We start from the raw sequence: 13,086 nt of genomic DNA, 5'->3' as shown, positions 1-13,086 counted from the left end.
GTCTCTTATTAACGGACATTGGTTCACTTCTTTTCTTTTGATGTTACAGGTAGTGTTGAGTAATTATTTATGAGCATATGTCATTTTACTCAGGTACAGGTATTTCTGTGAGGTAAATTCCAGACATGGGTTGCTAGGTCAAAGATATTATGTATGGATAATTTTGATACTATTGCAAAATTTCCTTCTGTAGAGGCTACACCAAGTTGCATTCCCATGACCAAGGTAGGGGTGTCTGTTTCCTCATAGTGTCACCAGACTATGTTATTAAACTTTAGAATATTTGCCTCTGAGACAGGTGACAAATGGTGTCTCAGTGCAGTTTCGTGTTGCATTTGCTTCTTGTGATTAAAGTTGGTCATCCCTTTGTACATTTAAGACTTGTTTATATTTCCTTGCCTGGGATTGTCCTGCTTCTTTTCTGTTTTACAAAGGCTTATGTCTTCCCCAGGACAAGCTCACCAAATGGAGAGAGATGAAGGTTATTTTCTGGAAATCAGAATAGGGCAGGAAGAACAAAGGTTATGACCATTTCGTCTTGCTTAGACATTCCCTTTACACCCAAGAGAAACACAGTATATAGATTTAGATCTTTCTCTCTCTCTTTTTTTTTTTTTTTTTTTTTGAGAGAGAGCAAGCAATAGGGATGGGTAGAGAGAGAGGGGGAGAGAGAATCCCAAGCAGTCTCCACCTGGTCAGCGCAGAGCCCAACGCAGCCCTCGAACTCACGGACTACGAGATCATGACCCGAGCCAGAGTCTGGAGTCGGATGCTTATCCGACTGAGCCACCCGGGCGCCTCGATTTAGGTCTTTGAAGATGACGGTATCTCATGTGGAACCTCCTGCTACCTCCCCTCCTCCTCTCTCTTACCTTATGCCCTCAACCCCCCTGAAGCCTTCTTTTCAAGTACCCATGTCCTAGCCCCTCCCTGCCCCTCAAAACCTACATTCACTTCCTCCTTTGATTCATCCTTCCACGGGTCTTAACAAATTTAGGCTTTTGCAGCGGTCACTAAATACATTTCAGTAGGAGAGAGGCAGATAACAGAAATGAGGGAAGCAAGGTGCCCGGTGCGAGGCAAAAGGGAGCAGTGGAGACTGAGGCCAACCGGAGCCAACAGACCCTGCAGAGAGAGTGGTTGCAGCCCACCTTCCACTGATTGTTGCTCTATCAAGTAGCTTTTGCTATGTAGCAGACCACCCCAGAATGGAACGGCTTAAGACAAACATTTGTTTGGCTCACGTTGTTGCCTGTTAGCAATGTGGCCAGGCTCGGTAAACCGTTCTACCAGCCCTGGCAGAGCACCTTCACGCGCCTGTGATCGACCGAAGGTCAGCTTTGCTGATCTTGGCGGGGCTCTGTCGTGCATCTGAGACACGTGAGCTGACTCAGCTCTGGCGGTACAGCCTCTCATCACCTGGCAGGTGGCCCAGGCTCGTTCACACGGTGGTCACAGGATAGAGAGAGGGAGAGAGCAGGAGGTGGGGAGAAGGACGGTGAGAGGGCAGGGCAGGCTAAGGCCTTTAGAGGTCTTGGCTGGGAACTGGCATGCTGCGACAGACCCAAGGGGCGGAAAAATAGAATAGAGGAGCTTCAAGGTCATATTCAGAGGGTGTGGATACAACCACCACCACCACAACAAAGGGTGCGAACACAGAGAGTAGGATGATTACAGCCCTATTTTACAAACCATCTGCCTCAAATGCCGTGTAGGAATGAGATCCTCTGATTTTTCCAGAGAAGTCAGAAACTTGGATATAACGTCTCCCAGGCGCCAAATGCTGGCATCTAGCTCTGACATGTTAGAAGCACTGTTGGGGGGCCGTGGTTGGTACAGAGGCTGCTGTTTGTCGTGCCTTCCACACTCTGGTCTTTCCCAGCCAGGCCAGTCCAGACTTTTCTCATGGGCTCCAGGGCCACACTGCCCAGTAGCGGACCTGGCTCTGCTCCTAACTCACCTTGGTGAAGCCATTTCATGAATCAGAACCTAGTTTCCTTACTTAATGGGGGAGTAATAACTACACCTCCTGGGGACACGGACTCATTGTACCCAAGTGACACTCTATGAGCCCCAGCTCTCATCCTTGTCTTGGCTATCCTTGTCCCTTGAAACCACATCATGGCTCTCAGATCTAATGGTTCCAATGCTCCTTTTTTATAACAGACATTAAACTATTATCCTGAGGGGTGCCTGGGTGGCTCAGTCCGTTGAGCATCCGACTCTTGATGTCAGCTCAGGTCATGATCCCAGGGTCGTGGGATCGAGCCCCATGTTGGGTTCCACACTGAGCGTGGAGCCTGCTTAAGATTCTCCCTCTCCCTTTGCCCCTCCCCCCATTAATATCCTGAAATATATTCTTGAAATCTACATATACAGAACTTAAAAAAAAATCAATATAATGGCTCAAAATAAAAAGGAGAAGTAAAAGGAAAATAATTTCTAATCAAGTTATATGTATTTCGGTGTGCAAATACTTGGGCACCACTACCCTAGAAAATCTAATGAAGCAATCAGATGCTGGCACCTACTTATAATAAAATAAGTTTGGATTCAAGGAAAGGAAAGTCAGAAGCCATTCTGCATAAGAAAGAAGTAGGGAAAAAGGAGAGAGCAGAGAATGTGCGTCCCCTAGAATGACAAGTAGCAGTGATAGCAAATTTGACTTCCCTGTGTATGATATGAAAAAGAAAGAAACGACATAGGTGATGTAGGGATAACGTCACATCTGGGCGGGGGGGGGGGGGCAGTGGAAGTGAGGAAGTAATGATGTTCTTGCAGATGACCTGGGTCTTGTTTATGAAGGGTAGCATCATAATAATTTCCAGTGTTCTGGTAAGTGACTAGATGGAGTTCAGATCTCAGTTCTTGAAATCACAGCTCATTTTGAGGCATTCATTCAGTCTCTGAATGTTCAGAGGGACGTGGGAGACATAGCACTATTCTGCACAGTGCGGGACTGTCGTTGCAGATGTCCCGCTCCCCTGGTCCCCGCCCACTAAGTGCCTGTAGCTGCCTGGTGCCCGAAGGTTTCCACAGTGCCCCTCGGGGAGAGCCTCTGGTCCAGTGTTGCACCAGGGATGCCGTTCTTCCTGTCAGCATTGCTGTCTCCTCTCTCTTGAAACAATAATCCTGGCTTTCTTGTGCTTCTGCAGTCAAATGCTCTACCAGTGAGCTATACCCGCTCTTGGCTTTCTTGTGCTTATGATCATGGGACTCTTTCCAGAGCTCAGCCAACCAGAATCCCCACACCGACCGTAAGTGGTTCTTTCTCGTCCGGATAGGATGGACCGTCTGATCAGATTCTTTGCGATCCCAAAATGCATGCTGCCTCCCGCCCTTTATTTGGGTGGGTGAGTGGGTGAGGTGTTCAGTTTATCCTGTCTCTTAATGCAGCTCCCACCTTGAGGGCCAAGGGGATCAAAGGCTCGCCCGTGCCGTATGCAGGAAGTTCTGCCTCTGATTATACAGCTGTCAGCCGGGGGAGGCTGCCTTGCAGAGGCATGAAGCACTCAGAATGATGGCGGAGGCAGTTTGCAGAAGGCAGATAAACCTTCTTTGTTTTCCTTTATTGGCCATCTTGGTTTGTTTTATTTTTATTTATTCGTTTGTCTATTTTAATTTTTATTTTAGACAGAGAGAGAGCACGTGAGCTGGGGAGGGGCAGAGGGAAAGAGAGAATCTTAAGCAGGCTCCACGCTCAGGGCAGAGCCTGACGCAGGGCTCAATCCCATGACTGTGAAATCATGACCTGAGCTGACAGATGGCTCAGTCAGGGAAGTGCCCAACTTCGACTCGGGTCAGGATCCCACAGTTTGTGAGTTCAAGCCCCGGGCTCTCTGCTGACAGCAGGGAGCCCACTTCAGGTTCTCTGTCCCCTTCTCTCTCTGCCCCTCCCCTACTCATTCTCTCTCTCTCTCTCTCTGTCTCTCTCTCTCTCTCTCTCTCTCTGCCCCTCCCTTGCTTGTGGGCACAGGTGCATGCATTCATGCTCTCTCTTTCTCCCTGTAAATAAATAAACTTTAACAAATAAATAAATATAAAAGCAATGTATGCTTACTAAAAAAAAAAAAAAGGAACATTTAAACAATACACAGATATATAAAGTAAAAGGTAAAAGTCCATTCCCCGTTGGTCTCACATTTCCCCATCTCTCCACCTCATAGTTAACCTTTTCTATCCAGGTTTTCTTCTGTTCATTTAAAGACAGGCAGACAGACTTTACACGCAGAAGTCTAAGGGATGGATGGATGGATGGATGGATGGATGGATGGATGAATGGAAAGAAAAGTAATGAAGGAAGGAGAAATTTAAAGGGGCTCTGACTTACCTGCTTTTCTAGAACTTACTTTTTCACTTAACCACGGTCATGAATATCTTTTCACAACACTAGGAATACTTCTAGCATGTTCTTGTTAATGGCCCCACAGAGCTCCTTTCCAGGGCAGTTCAGACTGTGGTTTATTTAACCAAGCCCCTACTGATGGATATCTGGCTTGTTTCCAATTTTTTACTGCGATAAATAGAGTTGTTGGTAGCTCCCACCTTTACCTTTGCTCGCTTGAGTTGACATTTCTGTGGGCAGATATCTGGAGTAGGATCGATGGAACAAGGATTTGTACATTTCACAAGTTGCCAAACTGTTCTTCAAAATGATCTTACCAATTGCTGCTACCACCAAGAGAATGTAAGTGGGCCTGTTTCCCCTTCCCACACCCATTTTCTTTTCCTTCCTTCCTTCCTTCCTTCCTCCCTCCCTCCCTCCCTCCCTCCCTTTGGATTATCTTTCAGTTTTTGTTGCCTGTCTGAAAGGCTACTTAAACATTTTCTCCAGATTACCTTAGAAAAGCCATAAACATAAAAGGCTGCTGTGATTCTGTCATGACTGCTTGATAATTCTGGAGAAGAGCTGTGATCATTTCTTTGAAGACCCCCCCATCCCCTTATTTGTGGAGTGACAGCTGTCCCCAGGAGGCAGTTGGCCCTTTCCCATGGAAAGTAAGCTCAGAGGATAGAGTATTGCAAATATCTGGTGACTTTCTCCATCTCCCCTGCTCGTGGTCAGCCAAGTGCTAGGAAACCCGTGGTGAGAGCAGATGGTTAGCGTAGGCATGTCCTGACAGGTAATTCTACCCCTACCCACCCCCCCAACCCCCTGCAGCTAATGAAGGGGCACCCACCTGCTTTGCCTATTCTTAGCCTCATGACTGATTTTTGCTGGACATTTGGTCTGGAAATACTTCCTTTGGAGGAAGAGCAAGAGGCACGGGTACCATGGAGAGGGGGGCAGAGAATGGCTGTGAGCAGCGTCTGTGAGTCTTCTTGGAGGAGGCATGCGTAGACACTGAGGCTTGAAATCCTCGCGAGCTTCTCGAAAGGCAGGTCTAAAGGCTGCTGGTCACGATCAAGGGAAGACTGTTGGAACCTCTTCCCAGATGCCATTGACTTGAGCATTCTTTCTGCAAATACCAGACATCATCAAGAAAGGGACTAGAGGGGCGCCTGGGTGGCGCAGTTGGTTAAGCGTCCGACTTCAGCCAGGTCACGATCTCGCGGTCCGGGAGTTCGAGCCCCGCGTCGGGCTCTGGGCCGATGGCTCAGAGCCTGGAGCCTGTTTCTGATTCTGTGTCTCCCTCTCTCTCTGCCCCTCCCCTGTTCATGCTCTGTCTCTCTCTGTCCCAAAAATAAATAAACGTTGAAAAAAAATTAAAAAAAAAAAAAAAGGGACTAGAAACGGTCATCCATTCATCAAATAGTGCATCTGGAAGGGGTCTTGACGCTAGTTGTTCATGTGTTTTGTTTTATTTTTTAGCTTTTTAGTGAAAATTTTCACATCTGTAGAAAAATGGAACAATGTAATAAACGTATGCCACTTCCTAAAATTAACCAGTGTTAACATTTTGTTTCATCTATCTTTATACTAAACTATTTAAAGACAAATGTAGACATTATGACTTTTTACCCTTAAATACTTTAAATGCATCCTAAACATAAAGTGCCTGTGATTTTTTTTAAATCTTTTGACTTTGATTTTTTATTTTTTTAAGTTTTATTTACCAAGTTTTTATTGACAAATTTTGTAACAGCGATAACACGAGCTTATTTTAGTAAACCTGGGTAGAATAAATATTTCATATTTAATGTTGATGACTGTAGAGATAGGCCTTTTTAAAAAATGTTTATTTATTTTTGAGAGAGAGAGGGAGGGAGGGGCAGACAGAGAGGGAGACACAGAATCTAAAGCAGGCTCCAGGCTCTGAAGTGTCTGCACAGAGCCCGATGTGGGGCTTGAACTCACAAACTGTGAGATCATGACCTGAGCTGAAGTCAGATGCTTAACTGAATGAGCCACCCAGGTGCCCCAAGACAAGCCTGTTTTAACTAAACTGATAAACTAGCTTTATTACCAAATCTTGTCCCAGATCACATAAACCTGAAATTCACTTTGGTTGTTTTTATTCTGTTTTTGAGAAATTTTAAAGAAGTTTTACTTAAGTAATCTCTACACCCAACATGGAGCTGGAAATCATAACCCTAAGATCAACAGTTACATGCTTACCAACTGAGCCAGCCAGGCACCCCCATTTTTGAGAATTTTTATGAATACTAGGATTATGTAAGTGCTTCATTTTCTTTAAGCTGGTTAAAGAGAATTGTTTTGCCAAGTAATTTTAGCAATACCTTAGAGGTAGAAAGTGCCATATATTCAAAATAGATGCAACGTATATAAATATACAGACAGATCCGGAGATTTTGTTGTTATTAGTATTTGTGAAGAAGGTTTATGAGATTTGTATTTGTCCTTGGAAGAGATCTTGAGGCTGAGGTGTAGAGTTTGGGCAAGCGAGTCTTTTTAGCAGTTCATTTTTAAAAAATATTTATTTCTTGATCGATTGATTTGATTTGATTTTTTTTAAATATAGTTTATTGCCAAGTTAGCTAACATACGGTGTATACAGTGTGCTCTTGACTTCAGAGATCGATTCCCGTGATTCATAGCTTACATACAACACCCGGTGCTCATCCCAAGAACTGCCCTCCTCAATGCCCATCACCCATTTTCCCCCGAGTTTTATTTTTTTTTAATTTTCATTTATTTATTTTGAGAGAGAGTGTGTGTATGTGCACAAGCAGGGTTGGGGCAGAAAGAGAGAGAGTCCCAAGCAAGCTCCCCACTGTCAGCGTGGAGCTCGACGAGGGCTCAGATTCATAAACTGTGAGATCATGAGTTGAGCCGAAATCAAGAGTCAGATGCCTAACCGAATGAGCCCCCCAGGCGCCCCTAAAACTTTTGATTTAAAAATTGTTTTAAATGTTTTATTTATTTTTGAGAGAGAAAGAGAGAGAGACAGAGTACTGGTGGGGGAGGGGCAGAGAGTGAGGGAGACACAGAAAACTTTTGATTTTTAAAGCAACAGAACCATTTTAATGAATGAAATATGAAATGGATGTCCCGCATACGGAGTTGTGCTTGAGACGGTGCCAAGTGGGCGTGTCAAGCAGGCAGTTGACTGTGTGAGTCTGGAGCTCTGGACAGAAGCTGGAAATGGAGATCTGGGTTTGGGATGTGCTTAAAGCCACAGGCCAAGAAAATGGCCCATGGAGAAGGAGAAGGAGGACAATGGGCATCTATGGGGCCAAAAGAAGAAACTGTTTTAAGAGCAGGGAGCAGGGGTGCCTGGGTGGCTCAGTTGGTTAAGCGACCGACTTCGGCTCAGGTCATGATCTCATGGTTCGTGAGTTACAGCCGCTCGTCGGGCTCTGTGCTGACAGCTCGGAGCCTGGAGCCCATTTCTGATTCTGTGTCTCCCTCTCTCTCTCTGCCCCTCCCCCGCTCATGCTCTGTCTCTCTCTCCTTCAAAAATTAATAAACATTAAAAAAAAAAAAAAAGAGCAGGGAGCAGTCAGCTGTGTCTGCTGCTGAGAGGCCAAGGAAGCTGAGGGCAAAGAACTAACCGTTGCATTTAGTACAGATGGGGAGTCAGGGCCCAGAAAGAGGTACAGTGAGGAGTAGCACTGCCTATCTAACATCTAGACCTCACGCGTTACAGATGAGGAAACCGAGGGCCATGGAAGGAGGGTGACTTACCTGAGAGCCCACGGCGAGTTAAACGGCAGCTCTGGGACCAGAGCCCAGTCCTCCTGGTGCCCGAAAGGGTGGGCTTTACCTACCTAACGCCAGCCTTCTCCCCCCAGGCCACAAGCTGGGCCCTCAGGCCTCAGTTTCTTACTGGTAATCCCTCTGCAGAGGATTACCAAGTACCCGTTGCTGCTGCAGAAAATCCTGGAGAACACAGATCCTGATGCCAGTGCCTACCCTGTACTTCAGAGGGCTGCCTCTGCCCTCCAAGACGTGAACGCCAACATCAATGAGTACAAGAGGCGCAAGGAAGTGGGTAAGGACTGGGGGGATTTAGGGGCTGTTATCAGTGAGAATGCTTCCAGATCCAAAACTCATCTCAGACTGTCTTCATTAATAAAGGGAATGTAGCAGCTCACGTAACCACAAGTCCAGAGATAATATGGGCTTTCGGTAGGGTTTAATCAGGGGGCTGGCTCCATTTCCCATAATTCTCTTATCTCCGGTCTTTACTGTGTGTCAGCGTCATCTTCAGGCTGGCCTCCCTCATGATAGTAGTTCCAAGACTCACATCTGCACAGCAAAGCCTCTAGGAGAAGACGGGGCCTTTCTCCCCTTAGTCATAAAATTAAATTGGAGCTTCATGCTGATAGGATCCACTTGGGTCATGTGCTCCCCCTGAACCAATCACCACGCTTAGGAGAATGCCATGAGCTGATTGGCTTGGGCCTGGTTTATGTTTCATTCTTGAGACCAATCACTGTGGCCAGGGGTTTGGGATTACGTGAACTGGCTTATGCCCGTGAGCCCCCACCCCTTGAACTAAAGTGAGATCAGTCCCATCCGAACCAGGAGGCTGCTCTACTGCGGAGGGGACATGAATAGGGGGAGGCCAGGAGCCGTGTATATATACCTTGGGAAGAGCAGCTAGTGGGTGGGGAACTCTATCTCTCAGGTTGTTGGAACGGAAGGACTTTGAAAAGGAAGCCGTGTCCCAAGCAGGGAGAAAACGCAACCGCACGACCTAGATGGTACAGAGGTGCTAGTTTAGTCAGCTCACGTTTCCCAGGGCTGACCGTGACACGTCTTTCATTCATTATCTGGGCTGAGCCTTACAATCTACACTCCAGGTAAAATGAGAGCTGGCAGAGCTGGGAAGAGGCAGAGCTGGGTGTCAAACTCAGGCCCCGGGGCTGGGTGGCAGACCGGTCCTACACCAGGACCGGGGATGTGTGCGCCCCAGCCTGGCCTGGCTATCACTGGCCACGGGGCCCCAGGCAAATCACCTCCCTCTTCTTTAGAAAGTGCCTTCAGACCCACTATCTTATGTGACCCTCCCAGCAATCACACGAGGGGGCTGGTCTCGTGTGCAAATGAAGAAATGGGCCCAAGAAGTGGCGACTTGCCAAAGTCCCACAGCTCCTGAGCCGGGGCTCACACCTTGGAGCGAGGGGCGCCGAGCCCTGTGCTCTTCCTCAGCAGCCTGCCATCCTAATGGACGTGATGCTGATGTCTGAGAAGAGGGCTCTGGGTGGGTGCGTCAGGGATGCCTGACCAGGTGTGTCAGGGATGCCTGCTTTCCTGGGTCGGCTTTGGTTCCCATGCCTTCTCTGTCCTCTGTTGGTGCAGCCTCCAAGTATACCAAAGTGGGGCAGCTGACGCTCCGGGAGAGGCTGGCCCGGATCAACACGCACACCCTCTCCAAGAAGACCACCCGGCTGAGCCAGCTGCTGAAGCAGGAAGCTGGGCTTGTGCCCAGGGTGAGCTCCCAGGGCGGGGGCGACGGAGGAAGGGTTGCATCCCAGCCATCCCAAGGAGCAGGACTATGCAGTGGGTGGGGCAGGCTTAGACCCTTTTTGGAGATGAGGAAGCTGAGGCTAAGCGGGTGAAGGGAGTGCCCAACACGGCATAGCCAGGAGGTGGCAGAGGTGGTCCCCTCACGTGATTCTGAAGAGCCAGGGTAGGGCTTTCTCCTCTGCCTCCTGTGCTACTCTTTCTCTGAGTATTTTTTTGTATGCAGACAGGAGAGCTGATCTCTGGGTTTGGGTAAGGAACCAGCTCTGAATAACTATCAGCAGCTCAGGCTGATCGAATACCTCCTCTGAACCAGGCATGGTTTGATCCACCCAGTGAAGTAGGTGTTTTGATTACCCCATTTGCAGTTGACAGAACAGGCTCAGAGAGGGTAAAACACTTGCCCAAGGTCCCACAGCTAGGAAGCAAGTGAACCAGGACTCATACGCTCGCTCGTGTATCGGAGTTCATGGTCTGAGTACAAATCCATTAGGCCGCACTCACTGCCTCTAACCGTCCCACTCCGCTTTGGGGCCGTAGGAAGTGGCTCTGAGGGGCAGGGCTGGGCGAGGTGGTCCCCCGTGAGGATTTGGGATGCGGGTGTGGATCTGCACTGCCTCACTGCCTCCCCTAGGGATATTCTCAGCTCTCACAAACTCTCCTCTCAGACAGAAGACAAGGAATTCGATTACTTAGAAGAGAGGTTGCACTGGGTGTCGCTGTGTGTGACCGAGACGAAGAACAACGTGGCTGTTTACCTGGCTAATCTGGAGGTGAGGATCTTGCAGTTAATGACGGGTGGGCTGGGCTGGGCCCCCCAGGCAGGAGGCCCGCCGGGCTAATCTGACAAGCTGGCAGAGGCAGCAGCTGCGGGAACCAAACGGAAGAGGTCACCTAGTCACGGGCTGTAGGTCAGAAGAAGGCCCTGGGCAAGCACTCCCCAACCCTTAGCTTCCAAGCCCATTGAGCTGCTAGGGAATGAGCTTGGTTAAAATTCACTGGCGTCCGAGCCCTCTAGAGGGACCCTGCCGTTCTGGCACCTAGAGCAGGTGACAGACTCAGGTGCCTGAAGGAGTCAGGCAGGTAATATTACCGAGTGAAATGTGCAGGTGTTCAAGGCTTTAATATCTAACAGGCTATTTACGAGACTTTTCAGGAGCGTTAAATACATCATAATATTTAGAATTTGACTGACTGACTGCATGGGCGGATGGTTCCAAGCTAAAGGGCTGTTACTTGGCTCGGGGAAGCTGTTGCTGTTTGGGAGTGTGGACCCAGAGTAGCCAGTTCTGATTTTAGGGGGGAAAAAAGACAACAACTGAAAATTCAGACTTTTATTTTTTTTTTTTTTATTTTATTAAAAAAAATTTTTTTTTCAACGTTTATTTATTTTTGGGACAGAGAGAGACAGAGCATGAACGGGGGAGGGGCAGAGAGAGAGGGAGACACAGAATCGGAAACAGGCTCCAGGCTCCGAGCCATCAGCCCAGAGCCCGACGTGGGGCTCGAACCCACAGACCGCGAGATCGTGACCTGGCTGAAGTCGGACGCTTAACCGACTGCGCCACCCAGGCGCCCCGAAAATTCAGACTTTTAGACGAAATCCCCTGATGTGTCCATGTGAACGACAAATGAAAATTTAAATGCTGTACAGGCCCAAGAAAAAATATTTCTAGAGGCTGAATTCAGCCTGCAGGAACCCCAGTTTGCATGCCTTCCGACACGCCATTTGCCTCGTGCCCAAAGCGTCCTTCACTTTTGTTATGGATGCTGACTCATTCCATCCACTGTGTCCCTTTCCTGTGGTTTCGCTCTCAGTCTTGTCCATTGGTGCAAAGCAGTCTGGTCAGATGATCACAGGCTCTTCGTACAGTGGGGTTTGGGGTGGCCTTACGGGAAGTGTGTAAAATGAGGGAGGCCACAGTTCCCTGTGTGTGGGGCAGATCCCCCTGCTCATTCCTGCTCCATCCCGGGCCCCCCGGCGGAAGGATCCGGCAGCAGGATCCTGTCACAGGACAACGAGCTGGGCGGGGAAGGCTCTCAAGAAAAAGGATGGAGAGGCCATGAGAGAGAAACCAGAGGCATGTGAGAGACACATGTGGCTCTGCAGGTAGGACAGATATTTGGAAGCATTCGGCTGCATTTCCCCAGACTCAGGCTTATGTGACAGACACAGCATTGACATGCAATCCCATAACAAGCACGCAACTCCCTCTTGTAATCCCCAGTCCAGGAGAACCTTCTTTTGCCTGTGTGTCTTTAACACAGGCAGAGCGAGGGGCGCCTGGGTGGCTCAGTCGGTTGGGCGTCCGACTTCAGCTTGGGTCGTGATCTTACGGTCTGTGAGTTTGAGTCCCGCGTCGGGCTCTGCACTGACAGCTCGGAGCCTGGAGCCTGCTTCTGATTCTGTGTCTCCCTCTCTCTCTGCCCCTTCCCTGCTCAAGCTCTGTCTCTGTCTCTCTCAAAAATAAACATTAAAAAAACCAAACAAAGACGGGCAAGGCAAGTCTCGGGCTGGGAGCCTTCTGTAGGCAATGATGTCCAGACAGAACTTAACGACATTGTTTTTATTGCAATTACTCTTACATGCCTATTTATGACAGTGATTGCTGGTTTTCCTCTTATGGTAGTGTCATCGGTGGGTTGTTGTTTTTTTTTAAGATCCTTTGATACAAATAGGCATGGTTAGTTGATTTCAAGGGTTAATAGAATGTGTGGAACATGGACATGGCAGTAAAACCACACAGGTGATCGGCAAAGGCATGAAGTTTGGAAAGCGCTGGAATAGGGAGACAGATGTTGGTTCAGTCCAAGGAAGAACTTTCTAATCACCCAAGTTGTGCAAGGATTGACTAGGCTGTGTGCTTCCCTGTCACGGTGGGTGTGCAGAGAGCCTGGACAGTCTCTTTGAGGGTAGAGTTGGGGGGTGGGGATACAGGCGTGAGATGGCTGTGATGGGCCATGACTGACTGTCTCTCCTTTGCTCGGGGTCCAGGCTTTCCTCCGCTTCAGGCCGCAGGAATCCGAGCTGGACATCCCTGGGGGGCCGGTGGTGCAGTACTGCAGCCTGATGGGAGACCTCCAGCTCCAGGCCTTCCCAGACTTTGTAAGTGCAGCCTCTCCTTTCCCCTTGCTTTTCAGGCAGGCGGCAGAGCCTATTAGGAACGATATTTAGGGGGTGCCTCGCGGGCTCCATTGGTAGAACATGCAGC

General features: G+C 48.6%; 1 protein-coding gene across 2 annotated transcripts in view; it reads left to right on the top strand.

Moving 5' to 3' along the window:
* ARHGEF37 (Rho guanine nucleotide exchange factor 37) overlaps positions 1–13,086 on the top strand; it is a 58,278-nt gene that overhangs the window by 32,028 nt on the left and 13,164 nt on the right. For both annotated transcript variants that reach the window (XM_006927999.3, XM_045037007.1), the window contains exons 5-8: positions 8,197–8,396; positions 9,710–9,840; positions 10,543–10,647; positions 12,870–12,980. In XM_006927999.3, the coding sequence (XP_006928061.1) occupies positions 8,197–8,396; positions 9,710–9,840; positions 10,543–10,647; positions 12,870–12,980 (547 nt within the window). The remainder of the gene's footprint in view (positions 1–8,196; positions 8,397–9,709; positions 9,841–10,542; positions 10,648–12,869; positions 12,981–13,086) is intronic.

This window comes from Felis catus, chromosome A1 (assembly GCF_018350175.1).
Source record: "Felis catus isolate Fca126 chromosome A1, F.catus_Fca126_mat1.0, whole genome shotgun sequence".
NCBI classification, from domain to species: Eukaryota; Metazoa; Chordata; class Mammalia; order Carnivora; family Felidae; genus Felis; species Felis catus.
This window is presented reverse-complemented; position numbering and strand designations above follow the sequence as displayed.